The sequence below is a fragment of the Zonotrichia albicollis genome, chromosome 22 (assembly GCF_047830755.1).
Source record: "Zonotrichia albicollis isolate bZonAlb1 chromosome 22, bZonAlb1.hap1, whole genome shotgun sequence".
NCBI classification, from domain to species: Eukaryota; Metazoa; Chordata; class Aves; order Passeriformes; family Passerellidae; genus Zonotrichia; species Zonotrichia albicollis.
Genome location: NC_133840.1, coordinates 7,208,526 through 7,233,609, shown reverse-complemented (window position 1 = coordinate 7,233,609; position 25,084 = coordinate 7,208,526). Strand labels below are relative to the sequence as shown.

General features: G+C 40.1%; 1 protein-coding gene across 1 annotated transcript in view; it reads right to left on the bottom strand.

The window, feature by feature from the left end:
• RABEP1 (rabaptin, RAB GTPase binding effector protein 1) overlaps positions 1-25,084 on the bottom strand; it is a 45,449-nt gene that overhangs the window by 6,864 nt on the left and 13,501 nt on the right. The window contains exons 2-12 of the mRNA XM_074556993.1: positions 20,011-20,139; positions 17,941-18,144; positions 16,580-16,740; positions 11,084-11,197; positions 9,609-9,744; positions 8,667-8,845; positions 7,611-7,736; positions 4,996-5,463; positions 3,185-3,289; positions 2,394-2,510; positions 1,092-1,190 (exon numbers count right to left, since the gene is read on the bottom strand). Of these exons, the coding sequence (XP_074413094.1) occupies positions 1,092-1,190; positions 2,394-2,510; positions 3,185-3,289; positions 4,996-5,463; positions 7,611-7,736; positions 8,667-8,845; positions 9,609-9,744; positions 11,084-11,197; positions 16,580-16,740; positions 17,941-18,144; positions 20,011-20,139 (1,838 nt within the window). The remainder of the gene's footprint in view (positions 1-1,091; positions 1,191-2,393; positions 2,511-3,184; positions 3,290-4,995; positions 5,464-7,610; positions 7,737-8,666; positions 8,846-9,608; positions 9,745-11,083; positions 11,198-16,579; positions 16,741-17,940; positions 18,145-20,010; positions 20,140-25,084) is intronic.

Sequence of the window (25,084 nt, the reverse complement as noted above, 5' to 3'; positions counted from 1 at the left end):
CCTGTGTTTATCCATTTGCTGGCTCTGCTCATGGAGGGGAAGGAGGGTGGGGAACCACAGGTGCTTTCAGGAGCAAGTTATCCAAAAACCTGAAATATTCACCCTGGAACTTTCCATGGTGGGTGTCTGCCTCCCACTGTCCTCCCAGGAGAGCACCAGAACAGCTGATCCCATGGAAAGGAAAGGGATGAAGAGGACATGGCTTTGCTGGCATTACAAAGGAAAAAAAAAATCCAGGGGAGTTTTTCAAGAGGAATGGAAGTGGGGAACCAGGGACTTGAGCAATAGCAGGAGAAGCAGACTCAGATCAACACATTTTCTGAATCTCCTGCACATCCACCAGATGTGTTCTCATGCAGAGCATCTCTGGCAGCAATGCCCTGATGTGCTGCACACAATCTCTGACCCCAAAAATGCAATACTGGGGTTCATGAGGATGAATTCTCTTGGTCCCCCACAAATGCTGTGCCAGGGAGGAAAAAAGAACAAACTTGATTCTGATATAGAAAGGAATTAATTGCTCTAAGGAAGTCAAACTTAGTTCTAAACCATGAGGTCCTCTTCCAATTCTCTGGCTTAATTCCAACAAGATGCCCAAAAATAGTTTTAAAAAATTAAGCTTCCATACATATCTCTCCCTGGGTGTTAGGGCTGCTATTTTAAGTCTGACCTGCAACAACACTGATCATTCATCTCTAAACCTGAGAAAATATTCACTAATGATGGTACTTGTGATGAATCCTAAAAAAGAGCCTTGAGAAAATCTTCTGTCTTCAGATTTGAGGTGAAGTTGAGATAGCAGAGACATGGAATTGGACCATGAATTGGGAAAGAACTGGGCAGTGATCTGCCTGCTCCTGAATGTGCAGGAACACAGACAGAGTCGTGTTCCTGACAACACAGGAACAGCAGCACAGAGTGACACAAACTGATCCAGCCCCAGCACTGCCATCACAGCTCACTGGGCCTGGCCCTCTGCAAGTGCAGATGCTCAAGCCTGGCTGGGCACACAAAGCCTTCTCCAGACACACTGAGCTCCCAGGGTCAGACAAACAGGGCTGCTCATCATCTCTGGAGTTACCCTGTCTTACCATTTGCTCCTGGACACTTCTCTTGGCTTGCAGAAATGCCTGCTGCAGCTCACTGAGGAAATTCTCTGACTTCTGACACTTGGCCATGAGCAAGGAGATCTTAAAGAAAGAAAACACAGACAGACATGTAAGATATAAAGCATGGAACAGATTCTGAAAAAGAAATAATTTCTCTTGCCTGTTATCATTACTAATAGGTACTTTGAAATTTCAAACTAAGCCACTGAAGTTTATGATAATTCTTCACTCAGTCAAGCAGGAAAGCAGCTCCAGGTAGTAAGGACAGATGCTGTGTTTCTGCACCAACAACATCTTTATATTCTACTTACCAAACTCTGAATCAACAGTTAATTCTAATAAAATTTACATGTAAGCCACTTCAGAGACACTGAAGGGAAACCGAAGAGCTTTTTTCTAAGTTTTCAGCATTTTTTGAATTTTTGTACCTTTCTCTGTAAGCACTTTCAAAAACTTTACAAGTCATTCCACAACACATGTAAGATTAATCATTACTTAATTAACATCACCCTGGTACAGCCAGAAGAACATATAAACATATTTCTGCTGTCTAAGCTGGACTTTGTCTAATGTTTGTTTCTTCAGTAAGAAAAAATACTGGGTAGGATGGAAGAGACAAAGTTCCAGCCCAAGTGAAGTAAATTCAGTGTCTGGTACACAGTATGTATCTACTATTGTAAGCTTTAATAGGCCAAAGATGATTTATTTTTTTCCTTTTTATTTTTAACTATGACTACTACCCATTATATTTGGCCTCGTTGTTCCAGAAGAATTAGGTACACATCTCAGACTGAAAAATCCTTCCAGTGGGCTATTATTTTAAAGGAGTTCAGTGCCTGCTCAGCTCCTCATTACTGCATTCTTCAGCACAAGCCCATTAACTGGTGTCAAATGTTGATAAGAGCAGCTGGTGGAACAGAACCACTCTTCCAGCAACAAAGCTGTGCCCAGGGCACAGGGCTCTGTTTGCATGTTTGGGTCATTTCAGACACAGGTCACTCCAAAACTCAAACATTACTCAAACTCCTACTGCCACTCTGTAATGGAGTTCATGATTAGAGATGATATTTTTAAGCCAAAATTGGGTAACACAATATTAGAGACACAATAGATTTCTCTAGAAACTGTGGCAGACTCAGGTGGAGCGTAACTAACCCTAGAAATTCTCATTTGTGTTGCCTGTACAGCCAATAGCCCATCCATATATAAAAAACCACAAGTTCTTGTTACACACTTTTGAAGAACATTTCATCATTCCTGGACCTCAATTACAAATCCTTGTACCTGATTAGAGGAGTCTTCAGCACTTTGTTTCATGTAATCCTCCAGTTCCTGTTTATCTTTCATTGTCTTTTCCAGCTGGTCATTAGCTTGCCTCAGCATCACCTGCAGCTTTTTCACCTGTGTTGTCACAACAAAATTAATTCATTTTTTATTCTCTTGGGGAGAATTTATTTCCTGAACCCTTTCACTCCTCAAACCAACAACATAAAATCCCTCAAAAATCAAAAAATCCTATGAAACTCAGGAATTTTTTTGCTCCAGCAGAGATTATCTCCTTAAGGAAACATGGGACATCAAACTGCCCTGGACCATGGCCATGTAATGACTTCAATCACTTATTTCAAAGCACAATGTGACTCATGCCTTCCACACCCATCTGAAAATTGTTCTTTGGTATATGGCAGGAAACAAATATCCTCCAAGACTTGAAAGTCATTTTATGCTGCTAGGATGAGGTCCTTTTCTGTTAACAGATCTTACAGTATCAAAGATAATAGAATTTAATGCATGACAAGCATTTTAAAATATAAATTATTAAAGATACTGACTTCAGCATGGGCATAATACTTTTTATAGAACACTAGTGCATGGCCTTACAGCATCAAATAAAGGGTTCTTCAAGGTGAATCCCTAAGAAATTCATGAACTTGACCACACATAAATAACAAATCAAGTTATGTCAGGTTATCCAGTATGTTGATATTGGTCAATTAAAACCAATGAATAAAACAGAACCCTTAGTAGTTCAAAAAGCTGCATAAGCCTGGCTAAAGCAATGAGAGAATTCCCACCTGGTCTCTGGTCTCAGCCTCTTGGATCTGGATCCCTTGCAACTGCTTCTCATAATTGGAGCACATGTCACAGCGCCTGCCCAGCTTGTTCCCTGCATTCTGCACCTGCAGGACACAGAGTCAGCACCTGCCCTGAGCCAGGGGAGTCCCCAGGGAGTGCAGGGATGCTCCACACACTCAGGTGTGGTGTGGCCACAAAGCATTGCAGACAAAAGAGTGGCAGAATTATGTAAAGGCAGGATTGAGTTGCTCTACAAGTGAAGGATAACTCAAATCAGCTGGGAGATTTCAGCTTTTCCTGCCATGGGTCCCACCATTAGCACAAAAAGCCAAAACACAAAGAGTTCATCAAGTCACTGCTGTGCTCTTCTGACAAACAGAAACCAAACAGGAGAGGAGAAAATAGTTGTTGGGGAGGGCAGCAGGGAAAGCAAGAGTAAACCTGCTGTCCTGCTGGAACTGCAGTGGTTTTGGACAAAGGGATAAATGGAAGTTTTATCAAAGTTCCAGCTGCAAGTCAAGTTGGAGCTGAATCTGTGTTTGTCTTTGCTGCTCCATGTCCAACCCACAGCAAGAGGCATTCACACCCCAGTGTGTGCTCCTGCCTCCAGAACATGTGGGAAGCTGCATTTCTGTTCTGGATGCTGAGACAGGGCTGAAGTGTCACCAAAATGTCAACAGGGCAAGAGAACACTCAAGAGTAAGGATCTAACTCAGCTCTGAGCTCAGGATGTTGTAATTTCTCCAGATATGGCAAATCAGTAGGAAAACAACAACAAAAACAAAGTAACTTTACAACAGTTTTGGAGAGACCTCCTAAGTTAAATTTCAACAAATTGAGAAAAAAAAATCAGTAGTTCTTCATTTCATCTGCCCTTCATCTGGCCTTTTCTCCTTCACTACATTTTTTTTTATTCCCATCTTGTCTCCCTTTTGACCCAGTATGGATTATTATCTCCCCCCACCTTTTCACCTCCCTAAAGTGTTGCTCTTTGACCTCTCTTCCTCTGAGAGAAAAACGACACGAAACCCCAAATACTCCACTGTTCAGCAAAAAACCAAATACAAGCTTTGAACTGGCATCATATAAAGCTGCTGAAAAACTGACAGGCAGAACACCCAGAAGCAACAATTTCCTTGGTCATCCACAGAGCAACTGGGCCAGGGGTCAGTCTAATCTGCTGCTTGCTGCTCTCAGAAATGGGTTTGTGATGATGCAAGTCCCCAGCAATTTCCTGGAGCCTCTCTGGGGTACTCTGTGTATAGTGTATGTGTATATATATATATATATGTATATGCATATATGTATATATACATACACTATATACTATAGTGTACATATATATATAGTATATATATACATATATGAGCAGCCAAACTATACATACTCCACTTGGGTATAGTTTGGCTGCTCATTTCCAAAGTGCACAGCCCTCAGCAAACCCCCCCAGCACACAGAGCAGCACCCCCAGCTCTGCTGCTTCTGCTCCTGTCTGCCTTCTACTCAGCCCCAGCTCTACTATAATGCCCTTTCCTCAACTTTCCATTTTCTCCTGAAGTTCTCCCACCTTTTTCCCCCCTCTCAGGCAATACTGAGTTCCACAGTCACCTCCTCAAAATCCAAAGCACCTTGTGTTTAGTAAAGCTGCCTGTCCCAGGGGCAGCTCATCCACCTTATACTGGATGTGTTTCACCCACAGAAGCATTCCAAGAGGGAGAGTGAACATCTGCCCTGGATGTGAGCTGTTCCTTCCCCAGCTGGCTCTGGCAGAGCCCAGGAGGAGGAGGAGGAGCAGGGCAGGGGGACTCACCTCCTTCTGCAGCAGGTTCCACTCTGTCTCGCTGACCAGGCGGTACCCGCTGGGGGACACATAAGCACTCTCCACGCCCTGGGTGACACTGGAGAGCAGGGAAGCAGTCTCTTCTTGCTCTGGTGTCATTGCTTTGATTGCTTTTTCCTGATCTTTGGTCAACATGAACCCGCTGGGCATTTGCAGGGATCCAAGGGAAGCCGTATCAAAGTTCTCAGACACTGAATCTGCTCCAACAAGTGGTCCAAAATCTGACTCATCCAGGTTCCCAGCAGATTTTGCTTTGTTGTTGTACCCTAAAGCTTTGGACTGTAAGGATCCAGATGTGCCCAGACTGTCTGTTGACTGTGCTCTCCTAAGTCCATCTTTAAACATATCAGTGTCTGGTTTATTGAAGGATTCGCCAGAGGAAAGAAGCAAGTCTGCATCCAGGGAATGGACTGAGCCATGGGTGCTGTTCACATGCACCTGGAATTGAAAATCAAGGAATAAAACAAATATTTACTAGATTTTAGTGGTACAGGAGCAATGCTGGACACCAATAACAAGGCATGGCAAAGGCAAGATTAAATTTCTTTGGCAAGAACATTTGCTTTTTAAGTTTAAGGTCAAAGAAGAAGGGACAGAGAACTGAAATGAACCAGTTAAAATTCAAAAACAAATAAAACAAGTTTAAAAAGTCTTCTTTTAACAGAGTGCTTCTGTAAGACTACCTTCCTGCCAGACAAGCAAGGACACAGTCACCTTCCATCTTCCAATATTTGAGACAAATGTACTTGCAACATTTCCTCTATAACCATAGTCTACACAACAGAAGGCAAATACTCCACTTCCAAAAGGAAATTCAGAAGTTTTTCATAAAACAAAACACTTTCCATTAACACAAAAATAAACAGAGAAAAATATACTTATAATCTACTCTATATCGATAAGTATATGTTGTTCTTCTATTTTTCTCTTCTGCTTTGTGTGTCTAACAAAATACCAAAACATTTTCTTCACAATGTTATTTGTACATTAAAAAAAGAAAAGGGAAAAGGCTGGGCTTAGACCCAAAGGTATCCTGGGGAATGCCAGCACAAAAAGCCACACAAATTGTCCTGTGATGTGTATCAGGCACATGGAGCCTCTCAATCTATTTTTGTTTTTTGTAGCACTGAAAAGAGAGCAGTAATGCTTTATTTAAAAAGCACATGACTGCTTTCAAAATACCTTCCAAAATATTATGCACTTCTGCTTTGCCATTAGACACAAGGAAGTAACACTGGAACCAGGCTCTTGAGAAAAATTATCATTTCTGAAATAGGTCCAGAGACCAGCAGGCTGCTGGCACTTCATATAAGTGCTTGTAACCTATAATATATATATATATAATATAGAATGTATATATAATGTACTACTGTTTTATTACTGTTGTAAATACCTTGTTTTAATCATTTTTAGGTGGAATAGTTCTATTTGCATGTATATATACAAGTTCATAATAAAAAAGTCAAGGGAATACAGACTTACATAAAAATGCATTTTCAGGCTACAGCTGTTCTGTGATAACCAAAACAATATTAACAAATCATCTGTTTGTATTGCAAACTGCCCAAGAGAGAGGATCTTAGAAGCTATAACAAATTACAACAAGTTGTAAGAACAGATGAATGACTGATTACAACATATAAAACACATTCTGAACAGCTAAAAAGGTCATAAATAACAAAACCAAACACATATACAAACCCAAACCACTCTGAAAATTATGCTCCTCAAAATATAAATTTTCCAGGATGTATAAATCTTAGAAGCAAATAAGTGTTGGGAATGATGGACTAAAGAATATGCTATGAACTGAGATTAAAGAAAACATCAGCATATACATTTTTTGTTCCTCACCAGTGTGCCTCATTTGCATGTCTGGACATGGAAGATACAAAGGGTATTTGAAACAGAAAGTGAATATAGGCTAAAGGGTAGAACTAGATCTCAGCTACATTTAGATCTCATGATTCTGAATGTCTTTCTGCATTCTGAACTGTTATAAATCCTTGATAAAAATAAAAAAAATACTTCAGAATACATATATTAAAGTATATACCTTTTTCCCTTCAAAAGTGATAAAAAAACCAGGCAAAACACTGGCTCACTCAAGTCTCTTGAAGATTAAATAAGCTCCTATTGCACAAAATATTTGTGGGCTTTTATTAATTTTTCCTTCATTTGACTCACAAAACCAAAATGGACCCTAAGAAAGGCTAAGTACAGAATTCAACAATTTGATTAGCAAAGTAGCTACAACACTCTTGTTGAATGTTCAAATATAATTGGCTTAATCCTGAACATTTAGGTGTGTTAGAACGTGCTTAGAAATCCCAGGAGGACCTACCAGCAGTTAACCTCCAGAATGCAAAATGTAAATTACCATTTTTAATGGCACCTCTCAGGATGGTGCACTATTGTCTTCCAATCCTAATTAGGATTTATACATTCAACTGCAACTCTGTGGATTTTTACTGCTTAATATGATTAGAAGCTACAGAGAATAGAGGGCTGTAACTTTGCATTTGTATTTGCAGTGAACACCCTGAGGAATGCCCAAGCACAAGTAAAAGATTCAATTGTTTTACCTCTTCATTAGAGAGCTGGGTAAGGGTTTCTTCAGGGGCCAGAGAACATGAAGCCTTTGTTTCATCATCTGAATCTTTTTGCTTCTCTTCCTTTCTCTTGCTAAGCCTTTGCTGATCATCTTCTTCCTAAAAATCAGTGGTCAACAGAGCATACACAGAAAATGGGATTCAATTTCACCATAATAGTCATGACATCAGCTTTCATGATAAACTAAGCTACAAAGAAGACACTGAAAAGGATTATTTTGGTTAAAACCCAGTGGTTTTCACATAAATATTCATTTAGTTAATAAATACAGTGTTCATTTCACAAGGCATCCAAACTGACTGAAGTGAGAACTTTGCACGTTTGGTGGCTGATTCATGTCCTAGAATGATTTTATTCAAAAAGCATATTACTTAGTTTAAAATTCTAATTATAAAGATTAGCAATTAACAAAACTAGCTGTTACACTGGCTATTGTATAGACTATAAATACATAACATATCTACACCCCCAAAAGACCCATTAGCAGCCATTACACAAGCATGAACATTAAAAAAAAAGTGAAACAGGAAGTGCCTTGATCACTAAATGATGGAATATAAGGAATCAAGAAAAACCCTAATAAATCACTAAGTCATAAATATGTACAATCACTTGTGTAAGTTAATTTAAAATGAAAGTCCTAATTTATGCTTAGAATATGTACTGGAAGGCTGAAAAAACCTAGAAAGAAGTGAAACTTGCTGACATCCTTAACCCAGACATTTTGCATCACAGATGACTATTTCTTCCTCCAAGAGTAATTTCTGGATATTTTTACATTTTCATTTAACTATTGCCAACATTAGAGTCCCTATATACACCACTATTAAAATACTTGTTCAAATGGGGTCTGTTCTAACTGCCAGCTGTCACTCAAGGGGAGATTTCAGTTCAAACTGCCAGTTCTCATTTTTTGAGCTATTACCACACTTACACCCAACATGTGATTTCCATGCCTGTTACACCACAGCAAACCTACAGTATTAAAAACCAAAAATAAAAGCAAGAAGAGAAAAGCAGCAGGTAACCTGATCCTTTTTTTTCAGCTCCTCCACCTGCCGGAGCTGCTCTGAGGTGAGCACAATTTCCATCCTCTGCATGTCCCTCATCAGCAGCCTCTGGGACTCCAGGAACTGGTCATTGGCTTTCTGCCACGTGTGTTTCAGCTGGTTGTGCTGCTGCCTCTCTTGCTCTAGCAGATGGCAAACTATGCAAGCAGAGAAAAAATTCTTCTGAACCACAAGTGTTTAAATATCTTTTCCAAAGAGAAGCATTTTCAGGAATAAAAGTAATTATTGGTCTAATTAAGAACAGTCAGGCTTTGTTCAACAACTATTTAGGTTAATAATGTCTTATTTCAGACACCATTTTCTTAATTTCCAAACTTTGCTTGTGATTAGGGATATATTACTGACAGTTCAAGATTTCCCAGGGAGAAGACTCAAGCCTCAACTTCATTCATGAATTCTAACAGTTTTGGGGTTTTTTAGTGCTAGGTTCAGAAAATTGTCTTCTACATCCCTATTTACTTCAGCAGCAGGTCCTGGTTTCCACTCCTCTGCAGACCCTGGGCTGTGGTGCCCTACAGGGACATTTCCACACTCAGCACTGCCACACCTCAGGGAGCCAGGTCTATACATTATGGAAATAATGCTCATAATTATGCACAAATACAATACACACCTAAAATCACTTCAGCAAGAATGAAGCTTGCAATGCTTTAAAAGCTTAGCAGATATTCAACAAAAAGCCTTGAGGGAATGAATGACACTGCTGTTTTTCTGACATAAGGGAATTCCACATTCGATTCTTATACAAACATTTTATGGCCTTTCACATTTAAAAGTCCTGCTTCCATCTCCCAGTTTCTTTTCATCAAGTTCAAGTAAGAAATGATAAAAGAATTCCCAGCTCCACTGGGTTTTGCATCCTCAGTGGAGGGAGTCAAAGGACTATTGTTAGGTGGGTACCTTCATGCAGCTCCTTCCTCAGCTTCTCTGCATCTTCTTGCAGGACTGATTTTTGTGTGTTGAGAACAGCCACATACATCTCCAAGTCTGTCCTACACGACTTCTCAGCTTCTAAATAATGGTTCAGTTCTTTAACCTGAATAAAAAATAACCAGCTCAGTGGGGGAACACTCTCAGGCATTTCCTTCTTGTTAGAAGTCATAGTGCTGCCTGTTCAGGTAATGTACAGGTGCTGAAGGACCAGTTTATTTGCAGAAATCCCAAATATTCAACTACTAGTCTGTAAGCAGGGCTTGTATTTATTTACTTGTGAATGAGTTACTCATTAAAATTCTAAGTCAAACCTATCAGTGTATCACAGTTATAGCAGCTGGATCACAACAGCAGCACTGAGCACAGATGGTGAAAAGGGAAATATCTCAGGAAAGCAGACAGTGAAGTAATCAGTGGTGATAGCCAGGATCTAAATAACTGATAAATGCTGATAAGCTAAGAACTCATTAATTCAAAACAGAGCAGTCATAATAGTCAGAAAAAAATTAAAGAGGCAAGCTTGAAGTAAGCTTAAGAAGAGAGAAACTTGGGGACAGACAAGAAAAGAAACTTTCCAACTCATGAACGACTGTTGCAAAAAGGAAGGAAAATCTATCAACAAAAAGCAACTATATCAAGAAATACTGAAGAAATATATTTGGACTTCTTTCTTCTTGTGTGTTTTTTGTTTTGGTGTTTTGTTTAGTTTGTTTTTTTTAATATCAGAGCTAACAAAGTGTCCTGCAGAATCTCCAGTCAGAACCTTCTAAGACAGAGCTACATAAATACCTGTCAGACTTGATGCCTGGAGAAATGGATTCCATCTTGGAACAAGGAACAAATTGAAAGATTTCTTTATGGCACTATTCAGTTTTACAGTTTGCTGAGTCAGAAATCACAGGAGGTTTTATCTCAGAGAAAACCAAAGCCCTCAGGCAATTCCTAAGTGGCTGCAGAGAGCTGCTGTTCATATGGGACACACTGACTGCCAAGGCAGGGCTCAGGACAGCCTTGGGCTGTGCCTGCCACGGAGGGTGGGGACAGCTTTCCTGCCCTAGGACACCAAACCTTCCATCTGCTGCCCTTTAAGCCTTTCAAATGGCAAAGTCTGACTCCGTGGCTCCAAGTGTGCCAATAACCCAGAGGCCAGGTGGCTGGGAGAAGAGCAAAGCAGATATTTTTCTAGAGCTTTTTCTATTATTAGTAGACCTGGAGCTGTGCAATTTTTTCTAAACCCAGATCACACACACATAGTGCAACTCTCAAAACAAAAAGATGCAAAAATATATTTAGGCCAAATATGATATTTGAGCTCCAAGAGACAAGAAGGGCATGAAGAGTTTCCCAAGACACCTTTTCCTCTCTTATAAAATTTTACTTGTCTGCATCAAGCTAGCATGCTGCAAGATATAAATCAGGATCCAGTTAGAGCTCCACCTCACCTCTGATGCTGCTTTTATTTTTTCTTCAGCTTCTGCCAGTTTCTCCTTTAGGGCTGCAATCTCTTTCTCCATGGGCATCACAACTGAGCGCAGCTTCTCAGCATCTTCCTGAGCCTGAAGTTCAGACAAAAAATTATAATGCAACATCAGAATTTCACAACAGTTCCCATTACTGGAGACATTTGGAGAAAATCTCTACATCAACAAAAAAAGCTGACTAAACTTCCACTTTCAGTGCTCATCTTACTGCTATTTATTTAGTTCAGCAGCCATGTCTGTGACAATGAGCTGATATTACTCCATTCACAGAAGGCAACTAAATTTTAAATCTATGTATGGGTTAAACCACAAGTATCTGTTTTAAAAGAGAATGTTAGCAAATCTATCACTCTTGATGCCTGGGAGAAAATGTATGGATCAAGCATTTAAAACAATGTGCACTTTTCCTTTATTGAAGGCCAAACTGTCCCACAACCTGCTGCCACATAGCACATATGAAAAAACCCAAAATAAGTGCATGATGAGGTACTGATCATGCAGTTGCTTACTCAAAAAGCTAAAAGTAAATGGAACTGCACAGTAATGCCCAGTGTAGCTCAGTTCTCTTTTAGAAGATCATTTTTTGACTTTACATTACTACTGATGGAGCATCAGGTTTTGGTGTTACTGTACTGAATATTTCAAACTATATATAGACAATTTATCCCATGATTTCTTTCAAAAAGCAGCTCTGAGAAGATCAAAGAGCAGCAGAATTAGAGGATTATTTCAAGGAAAGGGGGAAAAAAAAGGGAAAATCAGGTACAAATAGCAAGAATTAAGATGAGACATAGCATTCAGGGTTCAAAACCAGAACTGCACATTAATGTGTGGCCCTGACATCCCCATTTCTTAAATGCTCTGCCTTTCCTTCAGGGATGCACTGCAGACTTTCCAAGTGAAAGGAGCAGCTCCCACAGCCTCCCCAGGAGCCAGCAGAACACTCAAATACTCGCTGCAGTGAAACTCTCCAAGGCACAGAGAATTCCAGCATTCTAATTTGGGCTGGCTTTGTGCAAGAGGCTCAGAAAGCTCAGCTGTTCTCTGTCTTCTACTGGAAGAACTCAGCAGGGGAGGGAGGGCAGGGAACTGTGCCCCAAAGCTGGAGTTTCAAAAGATGCCACCTTCCATAACCTCATCAGCAAAGACAGACAGTAAATGATAATAGTAGATGATAACACTCATGTCTGGTTTTGAAACTAGACCAGAATGCAGGTTTTAGAGGTTACTCATTTGACTTTCAATTTCTGGTGAGCTTATTGACAACTGTACTCTGAGAAAAACTTTCAGGAAGAGAAATAGAAAATATTTTTAATTACTGAAGCTTTCTAACTAAAAATTAATAGACAAAATAAAATGTTATTGCAATACCTGTCAATTATATAAGCACTGCAATTTTTAAGCTTTACAGAAAATTGTGAAGACAACACTAAATTAAATGTCTTTACATTTAATTTATTTCTGCTACATTTGTCACTGCTGAAGTACCAATAAAAGCTGTGAGGAAAGCAAGGGATGTCACTTGGCAGTGAATTCAATACCAGGGACATGTGACTGTCATACACACCCAGACCCTGGTGCTTGCAGCCAGCAACTCAACAGTCACATTTTTCAAACAAATGGGAGCAGGAGTTCCACTTCAGGCATTGCTTTATATTTCATTTATCATATCAGTTCTATTCATTTCATAGAATGAATTGAACATTCTTTTCTAATTATTCAGGATAACTGCAGCAATATTTCACTGCCAGCCTGGTTTCACATGGCTCACCACAGAATACAGAGCAACAAATGCGCCTGTGTAGGAGCCAAGCAGTTCAGAGAAACAGTCAGAAAGTTCTCTGAAAGCAAAACCAGACTGTGAACAACTGGAAAGACAAAACTGTATCACATTTCACATACAGAAAAATTACTCCAGCTTTAACTGCTTGGTAAACAGAGCTGCAGTTTGACACTGTGGTTGCAACATATTGTAAGGATCCCTATTAAAGGTCAGTGTGATCTTGAGCTAAACACTCCAACAGCCTCTCTCTGCTATCAAAAGCAGTGCTGGGCCCTGGGTCTGCTCTGGACATAAAGCAGAATTACTGAGACTCCAAAATCGAGGTTAAAGCTCCACTGAACCTTTTATTAAAAGGAGAATATCTGTTGTGTTGAAAAATGCCACTTAAAGATACTGTCACGTGTGGCAAGAGGTGCCACAGCACCAAATTTCCTGTGCTAAGAGGTGTTATTCAGACTCTTACAGAGGTGTGATCCTTAAAATATTTATTTCCTTTTGACTTTTTATTAAACTTAACTTGGCTGTCAACTGCCACAGTTTTACATGTGATCAGCTCATCTTTACTCATTCCTTAACCAAAAACCAAGCACCCAAACCACTTCTGCCCCAGCCAAACCTGCTTCCCCCAGCACAGGGGCTGCAGAACACACTGAGGGACCTGCAGACCACAGCAGCAAAATGACTCCATGGAGAGCTAATGCTAAAAATGAGTCCAAGGCATTTTCAGAGGAACAAACATCTGGCTGGAGAAATCCCAGGTAACATCATACCTGAGCTTGTTCCTTAAAAATGAGACAAGTGGAACACACAGACACAATTTGAAGAATTTTTTTTTTTAAAGCGAGACTAAACCATTTAAAACTTCTCTAAATTTATCCCACTGTTCTTCACCATTACCAACAAAAATAGCTTACTGTATATCAGATTTTATGGCCAACTCTGTCACAGAAATCTGATTACTCTTCCTTTCCAGTTTCCCCTCTCCTGACTAATAAGCACAATTCCTAAGAGGAGCTTTGTACTTTGCTGCTCTCTCTGTACACAAAATACCTGCTCTGCAGACTTCTGCTACTCAGAGTTTGACACAACTGTGCTAAGAAGAATATTTATATTCATCACAGCTCCAAGAGCAAAACAGATCCTTTCCTGAACAGAAAATGAGGTCTGACTTAAAAAAAAAAAAAAAACCCAAAAAAAACCCCAAGTCATATTTTGCCAGTGGCCAAAGTTTGGGCACAACTCATCCCCATGTCCAGAGGCAGCTCAGTCATTCCCCAGCAGGGAAGTACAAGCTGCTGTGCTAGATTGCTTTTAGCTGCTATGAAAACAAAAAAACCCCAGACCTATCTGGTACTACAACTCAACAGGAAAACAGATTTTTATAAATCACTGCCAAGTTTTCTGAAAGATTAATCACTAGGTGAGCATGTTAATCATTAGGTCAAGGTATCCACCTTTTTTGAGTTGGAAAGGGAGATTAGGAAGATAAAGTTGCAAGGTTTTCTTAGAAAATGATTTCTTAGAAATCATTGGTTTATGATACAAAATCACAGAACAGACAAATTCTCCACAGAAATTAGCAATTTGCAGCCTGAAATGTATTTACATGGAGAAGCAAACAAGAGCATGTGTTCCACCAGACAAGCTCTTTCTGACAAAAGAACACATAAAGATGGAGTATAAGCATTGCTGGCTGCAAATGCCATTTTGCATGAGGAATTGATCACAAGTCTTCAAATAACACATCCCAAGTGATCAGGAAAAGTTCCTCTTTTCACACTGGCTGCTGACACATGAATATTCATTATTTTGCTGCCCAAGCAAACCTTTTTATGGGCTTGGGATTTGCTTGTTTGTTTTTAGGTAAAATTGAATGTCCTCATCCTAATTTTGATCTAATTCTTAGTCTCCTTGAGGAAAAACCTCACAGGTTTAATAATAACAAAGAAGATTAAAACCTCATGCAAAGCAGTTTAAGCAATTATTTCAAGCTGCACTCTTGAAAACCAGATTTCCCCCTCCCCCTCCTATTACATAAGGTACATGTTCCTCTGATTTACAGGCTAGAAAGCTTTCCAAACTCCTATTACCAGAGATTGATAAACTGATCACCTTTTCCTTTAGGGATATTTAATTCCCTTTTAAAGAACTATAGTTGAAAATGCTATTTATCTGCTAAGCTGGACTTCTCTGCTGAAGCCACTGAGTTTAGGTGAGCTGTGCTGTCATGTCAGCAGCTTGCAATTTCAACTTACACAATCAGTAATTTCAGATTAAAAATATGAATCAGTTGAAAGAGATTGTTCTCTGGAAGTGCTCATTGGCAGGTAGTTGGGAGTGCAGTGCCAGAACGTTTACATTGTGAACTCTGCATCTTCTGGGTTGTTTCTACAAGACTCACTGATCCAGTTTTGAACATCCATTCAGTTTCAACCAAAGTCTTTTTGTCCTTAAGACTAAAACCTTTTCTTAAAAACAGTAAATGTCTTACAATGGCAGTGGGATTAGAACAGGCTTTATCCTGACTTTTACCTTTGAAATCAGGGCTCCATGAAGAGCAGTCCCACAGCAATAATGCAACTACAACTAGCAATAGTCAGGAATCTCTTCCTAAGTCTCAGAAAAAGAATTCCTTTTTGCAACACTAACACTGATTGCTTGCTACAACACTGTAAAAATCGCTAAAATGTTTCTCAGGTGGAATGCTTGTGGTATTCCATACTGCATTTCTTCTGCAGACAGCAAGCAGGAACAGGGACAGGCAGTGATGTGGCAGATTACCAGGTGTTAACCTACTTTATTGAATTTCAGTCACTACTTTAAATTTGTGTTAGAACACCTTGAAGACTAAGGTAAGCCTGCTGAGATGAGAAATTCATGAAAATTCAAGTTATTATAATAAGATACACAAAGATTTTTATAAAGCACTGATCTATCATGACAGGTTCAATTTCCTTCCTGTCTGAAACACATTAAATTTTCAACCTCAACAAAAAATAAAAAGAAAATTCAAACTCAAGACAAGGCACTTCAATCTACTTCATCTATGAACTTTTCTTAGTGTCAGATCTTTGAATAACTACAACAATATCTGTCCATACTCCAGAGCAATTATTTTTCACCACCTAGAGCCTGTTGTTTTGTGACAGCAAGGTTCTGTACTTCATAGGGAGGCAGCAGAACCGTGATGCACAAACATGGCTTAGAGAAAGAGGATGCACAAACATTCTTTAGAGAAAGAGGAAAGACAGCTTAGATATTCTGAGATTTTAATGGGCACTTTAAGTTTTTAAGAGCTGGAAAAAGAAGCAAAAGTAAAGAAGAGTAAAGAAAACTTTATAAAACTGCAGCCAACCCAGAAAAATCTACAGGTGGTTTTACTTGAGCTCATTTGACATCATGACAAGTGCCTTGACAAGGCTGCCTGTTTTTACAAGCTGAAGGCTAAACTTTACCATCTTCTCAGGTGCAATTCTCTCACTGAATGCACATAATTAGGAACAAAGCTTTTAAGGCTTTAAATGGATTAGGTCATGATGACTTCCATGAACAAAGGCTGGCAGCACCAGGCTCTGTGAACTGCTGAGGAATTACAGCAGCCATAGCAATGAACCCCTGCCTGACCCCAGGGGCCTACCCTCAAACAGAAACTGAGGAACTCCTTTCCAAAGTACCTTTTTCATTTCATTTTCCAGGTTTTCCTCCTCCTGGCCCTCTGACAGTCTCCTCCTGAGCTCTGCAATTTCCCGCTCCATGTTCTCGCGGTACTGGCTCCACTGAGCTCGCTCCTGCTCCATCCTGTGGTGAAACTGCAGCTCATAGTCACGGACAGTCTCTAGAAAACAGCATTTTCAAAACTTCTTTTCAATGTAAGTTAAAGAACAGGGCTTTAGGAAGTCCATCTCCAACCACTCAATGATTTACTATAATTAATCAAAACTAGGACAACTCTGCCTTCCCTCAGACTCCTGCCCCAAAACTCAAATACATAAGTAAAACAACTGAAACTAAATTTCAATTAGTACTATCAACAGAGCAGAGAGAAACAATCCCCCAAAACTGTGCAATTCCTAATTTCAAGGTAATGTACATGACTAATATCCTGTTTAGCAGCACACAAGTACATCATTGAAACAAATTACTAGAGCCTTAAAAAGGTACTCCAAAATGCAAAGAAACTCAAACTTCTCATAGTTTCCATTTCCCCAGGATTCACACCACCCATCTCAGCTCAGGAGCTGCCTGTTTACACAGGGACAGCAGCTGGCACAGCTGAGCCCTCATCTAGGCTCATGTATCTGTGTAGATCATAAATAAACAGACATTTGTGTGCTCAATATACATGAAGGTTTGTCTGTTCTGGGTGAAAAGCACAATGAGGTGATGGAAAAACTGCCCACAGCTGACAGGCTCTAGGCTCAGGGTAGTGTGATCCTGTCTGTGAACCTTTAAGAAAACACATTTGTGGCAATAGTCTGTTCCCAGTCCATATCCTTGTGTTCATTTCCTTTGTATCAGAAATGTCAACAGCTGTGCAATGTGCAAATATAACAAGGAATAGATGAGAACTATTAAAAAAAAACCACCCAGGACTGAGAGAGCAGCATGTGCAGTCAACACCCTGGGGGAAGGCCCATGTGAGTACTGGAGGGACACTTGACTGTGTGAGAGCAGAACTGTGTTCACACAGAAGGAAAAAAGAGAATCATGCTGGCAGCTTAAAGCTGTTTGCAGACTTGTCAAATTACAGGCATCATACTTATCTTTGTGGAAGGATGAAGTAACACATTCATAGTCCCACAAAAAAGCTTTGCATATACATGAGGTTCCCATGGCCATGAATTCTAAATTCTGTCCTCAAGCTGACAATAAAAAACCCATCAAGCTCCTTTTCACAACCCTGAGAACTGCACTTCATCCAGCCCTTCTGCAGCTTTCCCAAGCCATACCAATTACCCATACTCTGAGGAAGAGCAGGCACAAATCCTTATAAAATCAGGGTGGCCGATCTCAGCACAGCTTGCCTGGCTGTTACCTTTCATGATGGCCTGGAGGGAAGCCACTTCTTCTTGCCACTGCCTCTTGACCTCATCGATGGCCTCCTGCTTGGTGGTCTCTGACACGGTGGCGATGGCCTTGATGTTCTCCATCTCAGCGTGGGCCTCCATCAGCTGCGTGCGCAGCTGGCCCAGGTCATCCTGGGCTGCCTGCAGCACTGCATTCTGCCTTTTCAGGTCCTCTGAAAGGAGCATTGCACACATTTAGCTGCATTCATGAGTTCAACCTGAAGGGTAGCCCCTGTTGCTATGGCAAAGAGCAGAAGGGAGCGAAGGGAGTGCTGGTATTAAAACATCTACCTGTAATGACTGAACAAATGTTGGCAGGTCTCTTCAGGGAATGCTTTTTCTTGACTTTGCTTGCCCTTGCCTTTTATTAAAGCATCTTATGGATGCAGACACAAAGCAGACACTAGATATAACTAGGATCAATATACTGTGCTTTTCATCAGTTCTTACTATTTAACTCACTCTGGTAATGAATCTGGAAAAGGCATGAACAGACTGGAAAACAGTTTTCCCCCCATTTCTGGGAACAACTTGGTTCTCAGTTTGGATGGAACACTTCCTATTTCTTGAACAGAAATGCTCTGTGACCATTTTGGAGAAAAGAAAAATACACAGCCTAATTTGCTCTTTACCAAAGACTTTGGTAAAACTGAGCTTCTACAAAAAAAAGGGATACATTCAATGGTACAGCCACTATTTCTCTAATTGTTGCAAATATAAACAGAAATTAAACTAACTTCATATTATTCTCCTGAGTTCTCAGCTAATCTGAAATAGCTCTGGAAGACATATATTACATAATTAATTCCAAAAGCACTAACATAAAATATGTATTTTATGCCCACATAGCCTGCTTCAATGGCAATCCCTTTTAGCAGAAACATCTGGCCAGCACACAACCAACACCAAGCTATATCCATGTAATTCCCTCAGGGCCAAAAAGCTGAATCAATCCTGGTGCTCTCATCCTGACAGAGAATATAGAACCCAGAGCTAATCAAATACTTAAAAGGTCATTAATCCTTGTGTAAAAAAACCAAGACTTTGTGGCATTAATATTCTTAGTTTTCAAATGACAGTATTAAAGATGGGTCCCAACAGTCCCAATGAATGTTTAGGAGAGGGTCTTGGAGACAGGGAGGGGGAGAACTTTGGGGTGGGAGGTAAAAAAAGAATAGTAATTGCTTGTATATTCTCCTCTGGTGTCCTTTCACTTCAGTAGCTGTGAAAGTTGGGGTGTTTTTTCTTCCCCTATCACAATTTATTTTGTATTTTTTGACTGTACCAAAATGGGAGAATTATTGCTGGTCTCATCAGTAGTGTCTTGTATCTTAAACTTCCTTTCATCCAGCCTTAGAAACACAAGTAAATAGGCTTGCTGTATGATCCAATCTTCATTATGCCTGTTGTATTTCTGCTCTCATAAGCTTATACAGCAGCTGCAGTCCTAATGCATTATGTTTTGGCTCTGCTTTCATATGTTAAAGACAGGAAAATCATCAGAATTAGATAAATCAATCTGGCTCTCAGAACAGCTATCTCTACTCTCTGATCCTTCATCAGATATTTGAGCTCATATGATTTAAATTTTCCTATCAATTTTGTTATTGAAATAGATGCCCTTGGCTGTTATTAAAACTTTTATAATGTTTGCCTGCTTACAGCCTACCTCAGATGGAAATTTAAGACAAATAAATGCTACATAAAAAAAAGGCCACAGAATAGAAACAGCACAGCATCCAGGCTATGTCTTCCCATTTAGTAGATCAGCTCCTGCTCAGAGAGCACACCCTGAATTCAGGAAATCAGTATTAAAACTCACTAGTGGTATTTCTGCATGGACATCAAGTTGCTTTTGCTCCTTTCCATGAGGCAAATCTTTAAATTTAATTCCAAAGTTCATTCTAGAATGCTCAGTAGTCATCTATTGAATCTCTTACATTCTTATTACAACTGTCTAAAAGACTATGCTTCATACAGTGATTATTGAAGATGAAGTTCAATAAATTTTAGAATAATTCAGAGAACTAAGAACTTACCTTCCTTAGCCAGGTATAACTCCTTAAATTTTGCTCTCTTTTGATTAAATTCTTGCTCAAGTTGCTGCTTTGTGCGCAGAAATTCTGCATTGACCTTTTCCAATTCTGCTACCCGTTGTAGAAGAGCATCTAAAAATAAAGCAGAAGATAAGGTACGTCACTAACAGTTACCCAGACATCCCATTCTGCAAGGCTGAAGTTTGGGGCTAACTTTTTAAAATATCTTTATTCATTAGCTCTGCTCCATGATAATGAGGAAAACTAGCCAGTCCTGTAAGGAACAAAGGAAGGTAGGTTTATTTTAAACTGTAACACCAAATTCTAATTAAACATCTCTAGGGAAGTAGAGGGAATGTGGCAGGGAGTTCTGCAGAAAACAATCTTCCAAAGAAAGCCACAATTTGATATATACAATGAAGGAAGAAATAGAAATAATTCTGGTGATGGTTTTTTTCCCCTGGGAAGTGTGTGAGGGCTGAGCAATAAAGCACCAAGTGCTCAGGCTGAGGTCCAAGAAAGCAAAGTGACAGCAGCTCAGCTAACAGCTATGAAAGGGCAAAGCACAGGAAAGAAACCCTGTGAGCTAAAAATTAGGTGCCATCATCAATCCAGTTCTGCATGTTAACCAAAAGATGAACCAGATTACATCTGGAGAAGTTTTCCAGAAGATGGCCACAATCTACAGAGAATAAATTGATTGTAAGATCAAACTCTCATTTCCAGCAGGTAAAAATCCTCAAGGGGGCACATACATCACTCTGTTTTCCATAATTTACCACATCAGCCTTTCATCTGGTGGTACAACAAAAGAAGGAAGAGTAGGAAGCCTACAAACATTGTTATAACATGCTTATTATTGAAAAAAACCCCATATTATACCATTTTATGATGCTATAAAGACCCCCTACAACCACCAACCTATGTACATGTGCAATATCAAACTCAAGTTCTGCTCTAGGTGGCAGTTTCAACTTGCACACCTCAGAATTCAAATATGAAATAGAAAGAAAAGACTGATGAATCAGAACAAAATACATCTCCCTGCTGCAATGCACTGGGGAAAAAAAATGTTCTTCTCTATGAGTCTCTGTGTGTTCTGCAAAAGCATTTTGTGGGCATGTTCCAACTCTGCTGTGCAAAGTGAATCACTTCAGTTACAGCCTCTATATAGCACAGACTAGATACACAAAATATTGATCCAGCAGAGGTGTTTGTGTATCCCATCCAACACTTCCCACCACGTTCAAGTAGTGAAAACATTCCAAAGGCTACACAACTTCAGCATCAAACATTTATGCTCCCAAACAGCTGGAGTCAGCTCCACACCCTGCAGTGGTAAAACACTGGCTGGGCAATGCCACTGAGATGGGGTCAGTTATTTTTGGTACCAGATGACGTAGAGTAAGAGCAGACACAAACAAAAGGAGCTTCTGAGAGCACAGGTATGTTTTACTGATTGCTGGTTATAAGAGCTTATGGTGTTACAAAATACAGCACCTAATCTCTTCAGCTCTGTACTGAATAGAAGAGAAATGCAGATGTAGAATTGACAAAATTTTAATGTAGCTTTTTTAAAAAAATCCTAATTTTGGCGTTTTTTATCACTTTAAATACAAACACATAGTTTTTTCTGACCAGCAGAGAGGAGGGTTAGTTCCTTATGTGATAGATCCTTATGTGGATAGTTCAAAGCCAACTGCACAGGAGTGTTCTCCAGAAAATGAAAGGAATCTTTCAGCAGCAAAGACACTGAGAGCAAAGCTTTAAGTGAGTTCAGAGAGTGTCTGGATCAAAACCAGGGATGAAACAGCACACATGGAACCAGGTCTGGGTAGGAAAAACGCTTCCCAAGGTTAAAGGGTTGCCTTTGATCTCTTGCTGAAGTCTTGCAAAGGGAAAGGGTTTGCTTGTGCTTCCACTCCCCACAGTCCAGTGCAGAGCCTGCAGCCACTGGGGCACCTCCTGCTCCACACCCACCACGAGCTGGGCTGGCCCCAAGGAGCTGGGCTTGAGCTCAGCTTCAGCTCCTCAAGGGAAACTCCTGCAGGCACCAGAGCCTCAGGGAGCTGTGTGCCAGGGCCAGCAGGCAGCCCTGCATCCACAGGTACCACCCTGCAGCCTCACACACACATCCAACTGAACAAGGAGCAATCTGGACATCATCCATGCACACACTCTTTTGAAGACCACACAAATAAACTGTTTCATTCTACAGTTAGTAATCCTGAAAGTTAAATCTACTGTAGACTCAACTCTCCTGCCCTCAAAGATGACTCGAGCATTCCTTGTTTACTTAATTCCCTTTCCATCTTCCTTCAGCAGAGAGACAGCAGCAGCTGTGCTGCTGCTCCCATCAGAAAGTGCAAAGCAACCAAGCTGTACTTCTTCTGAAGGTGTGAGTTGCTTCTGCTGAGGTTGGAAGGGCAAGAGGACACCCCAAGAGCAGAATGTTCAAGTGCTTTCAGCTGGGGAACAGACTCATCCTTTTGAAATCTTCCTGCCCAAACAGAAAGAGGGAGGGTAGAGTCACCAAGAAGGAAATGAAATTTAAATATTTACATTTTTTACAGTATTTCCCCCTCTCTGCAGCCTGGCAGTTATGTCTAAAATGTAATAAATAAATAACTAAATAATCAACCCCCTCCACAAGTGAGCTCTGGCAGCTGTCAGGGCCAGCTGCAGGCATTCAAAATAACAAGCAGTTTAAGATCCCAACTGCAGGTCATCCATCACTGCAACTGTGCAGTAACATTGTTCTTTCGATTCTATACTAAGTTTAAAGTGGTTTTACCACCTGTGCTACAAATACAGCTCAGGACAGACCTCAGCACATCCCCTCAGCACTACAGGGAGACAAGGCACAAACTTGAGGACAACAGGTTTTATAGGTCAGCATCAACCACCTCAAATGCACCTGCATTAGAAATAAAAGCGAAATAAAGTTTATTTTTTGAGACACCCTATAAACTACCATCTTTCTTTTAAGTGATTAGGTTTACAAAGAAATTATTTTCTTCTTCAGAGGTACAATTTGTACAAAAGCCACACAGACACTTCCCAAAACACAAGTGCTCTCCCAAGCCCAGTCTGCCAGGCACAGGTACCCTCGGGCTCCAGGGCACAGATCAGAGTCCACCTGGACACGCACTGGAGTCAATGGCAGCAAATGGGCTCATCCATACATTTCCAATTTGTCATTTATCACTTCATTTTCACTTTGAATTTAGGTCCAACTCACCCCAGGCTTCTAACAGAGCTGAAAAAACTGTAAGTTGCTATCAACTTAAAGGCAGCCCCAAAGCAAGGCATCCATTTGCAGGCAGGGCAGGGATCAATGTTTAACCAGGGATGGGGCAGAGCAAACACGGCCGAGCTGGGCAGCGCTGCTGGAGCCCTGCCCGCTGCACCCGGAGCGGGGACATGGCAGGCACAGAACGCTCTGCATCTCCTCACACAAGACACAATTCCCTATTTAGGGCCCTAAGTCATCAAGAAATAAACAAAAAGTCTAAAGAAACCCCCCCAAAATCCTATCGATTTCTTAACTTTGGGAATAGCACTGAGAAAATTTTAAATTAAAATATTAACAAGAAATCCTTCTGGCCAACAATTTTAAATAGTGTTTTTTTCCCAGATTATTAGTGTTTTTTCACAGGCTACAGATGACAGAGTTATAGATGCCAATTAAATCAGTAGTTTTATTCCTAGCTAGCAACACAGATTTTGCAGAGACACTCCAGGTCAGACACAGGGATCCCCATCTCCTGTGGAGCGCTGACATTACAGCAAAGCACAGTGAACATCATCGGGTGCCTTAACCAGGGAGAAGAACTCAAAAGAAGGGCAGCAAAATCCATTTCAGAGCAGACTCATCAATTTACAGGAGAAACATCAAACTGCTGCAATACAGGAAGAGAAACTCCAGTGAAAAAAGCTACAGCTTTCTCTTAACCCACTGCACAGCAAAATTTCAATTCTAGGAAAACATAGGAAAAACACACATTTCTTATTGACTAGTTATTTATATGCTGTTCCACAGATTGCTCCAAAAAGAGTTGAATTTTATATATGACAGTTTCCAGTTACACAAACATGTAGCGATCATTCCAGCACTAAGACAGACAAAGCTGATTATCAATAAGACTATTTTTGAGTACTAGGTCTATTTATAAAATTAATGCCATAAAGCTTTCTGCTTGATATTTAAAGAGTCAAATATGACATCAAGAGTTCAGTCCAACAGAGCTGAAATATGAAAACAGAGCAGAAAAAAACCTATATGTACAATCAACTTTTTGGATACAAAAAAAAAATACATATTTTCTGTCATTTTCTACCATTCTTTTGCTGCTATCATTGCTTGAGACAGAAGTATGAAAAATACTTATTTCTATGAGTATGAGTTTCTACTATAACTTTCTACTATTTTCTATAAGCACCAATTTTCATCTATCATGACATCATTCTGGAGCCCACAATTATGCTACTTCATAAACTTATAATCTAAGCCTGCCACCAGACTGTTCACACAGACTGCTAAAAGCTTTTCTTTATTTTACTCAAACAGGATTTGATGAAAAAAGAAAACCAACCCCCCCACTCTTACAATAAACCCCAATTTAAACCACATAAACCCCCAATAAACCCCAGCTGTTTGCATGAGGCACTCAGAAGCAAAGGAACAGATTATGGTTTTTGAATAAGCATGTTAAACAGAAGCAATTCCTGACTTATGAAATGGGGTTGCTTTTTTTTTTTTCAAGAAATATTTGCCCTTACACACAGATATCCAACAGCAGCAGATCAAACTGAAGGGGGAAAAATAACCAGGAAGAAAATAATTACTTGCTTTTCTCAAACTTGCATTTGCAAGCATCAAGCATTTTATTTACCAGGCCAAATGGCTCAAGCTCACTGGTCACACACTTTCCTTGTTTTATTTGAGGGCAGAGAATGACCCCTGATTTCTCACATGCCACCTTCTTTTTCAGAGTGGCACCAAACACCTCCGACAGTCACAGCTCCCCTGTCAGAGTGTTCAACTGTGTGTGGTGAGGAGAACTCAGCCCCAGAA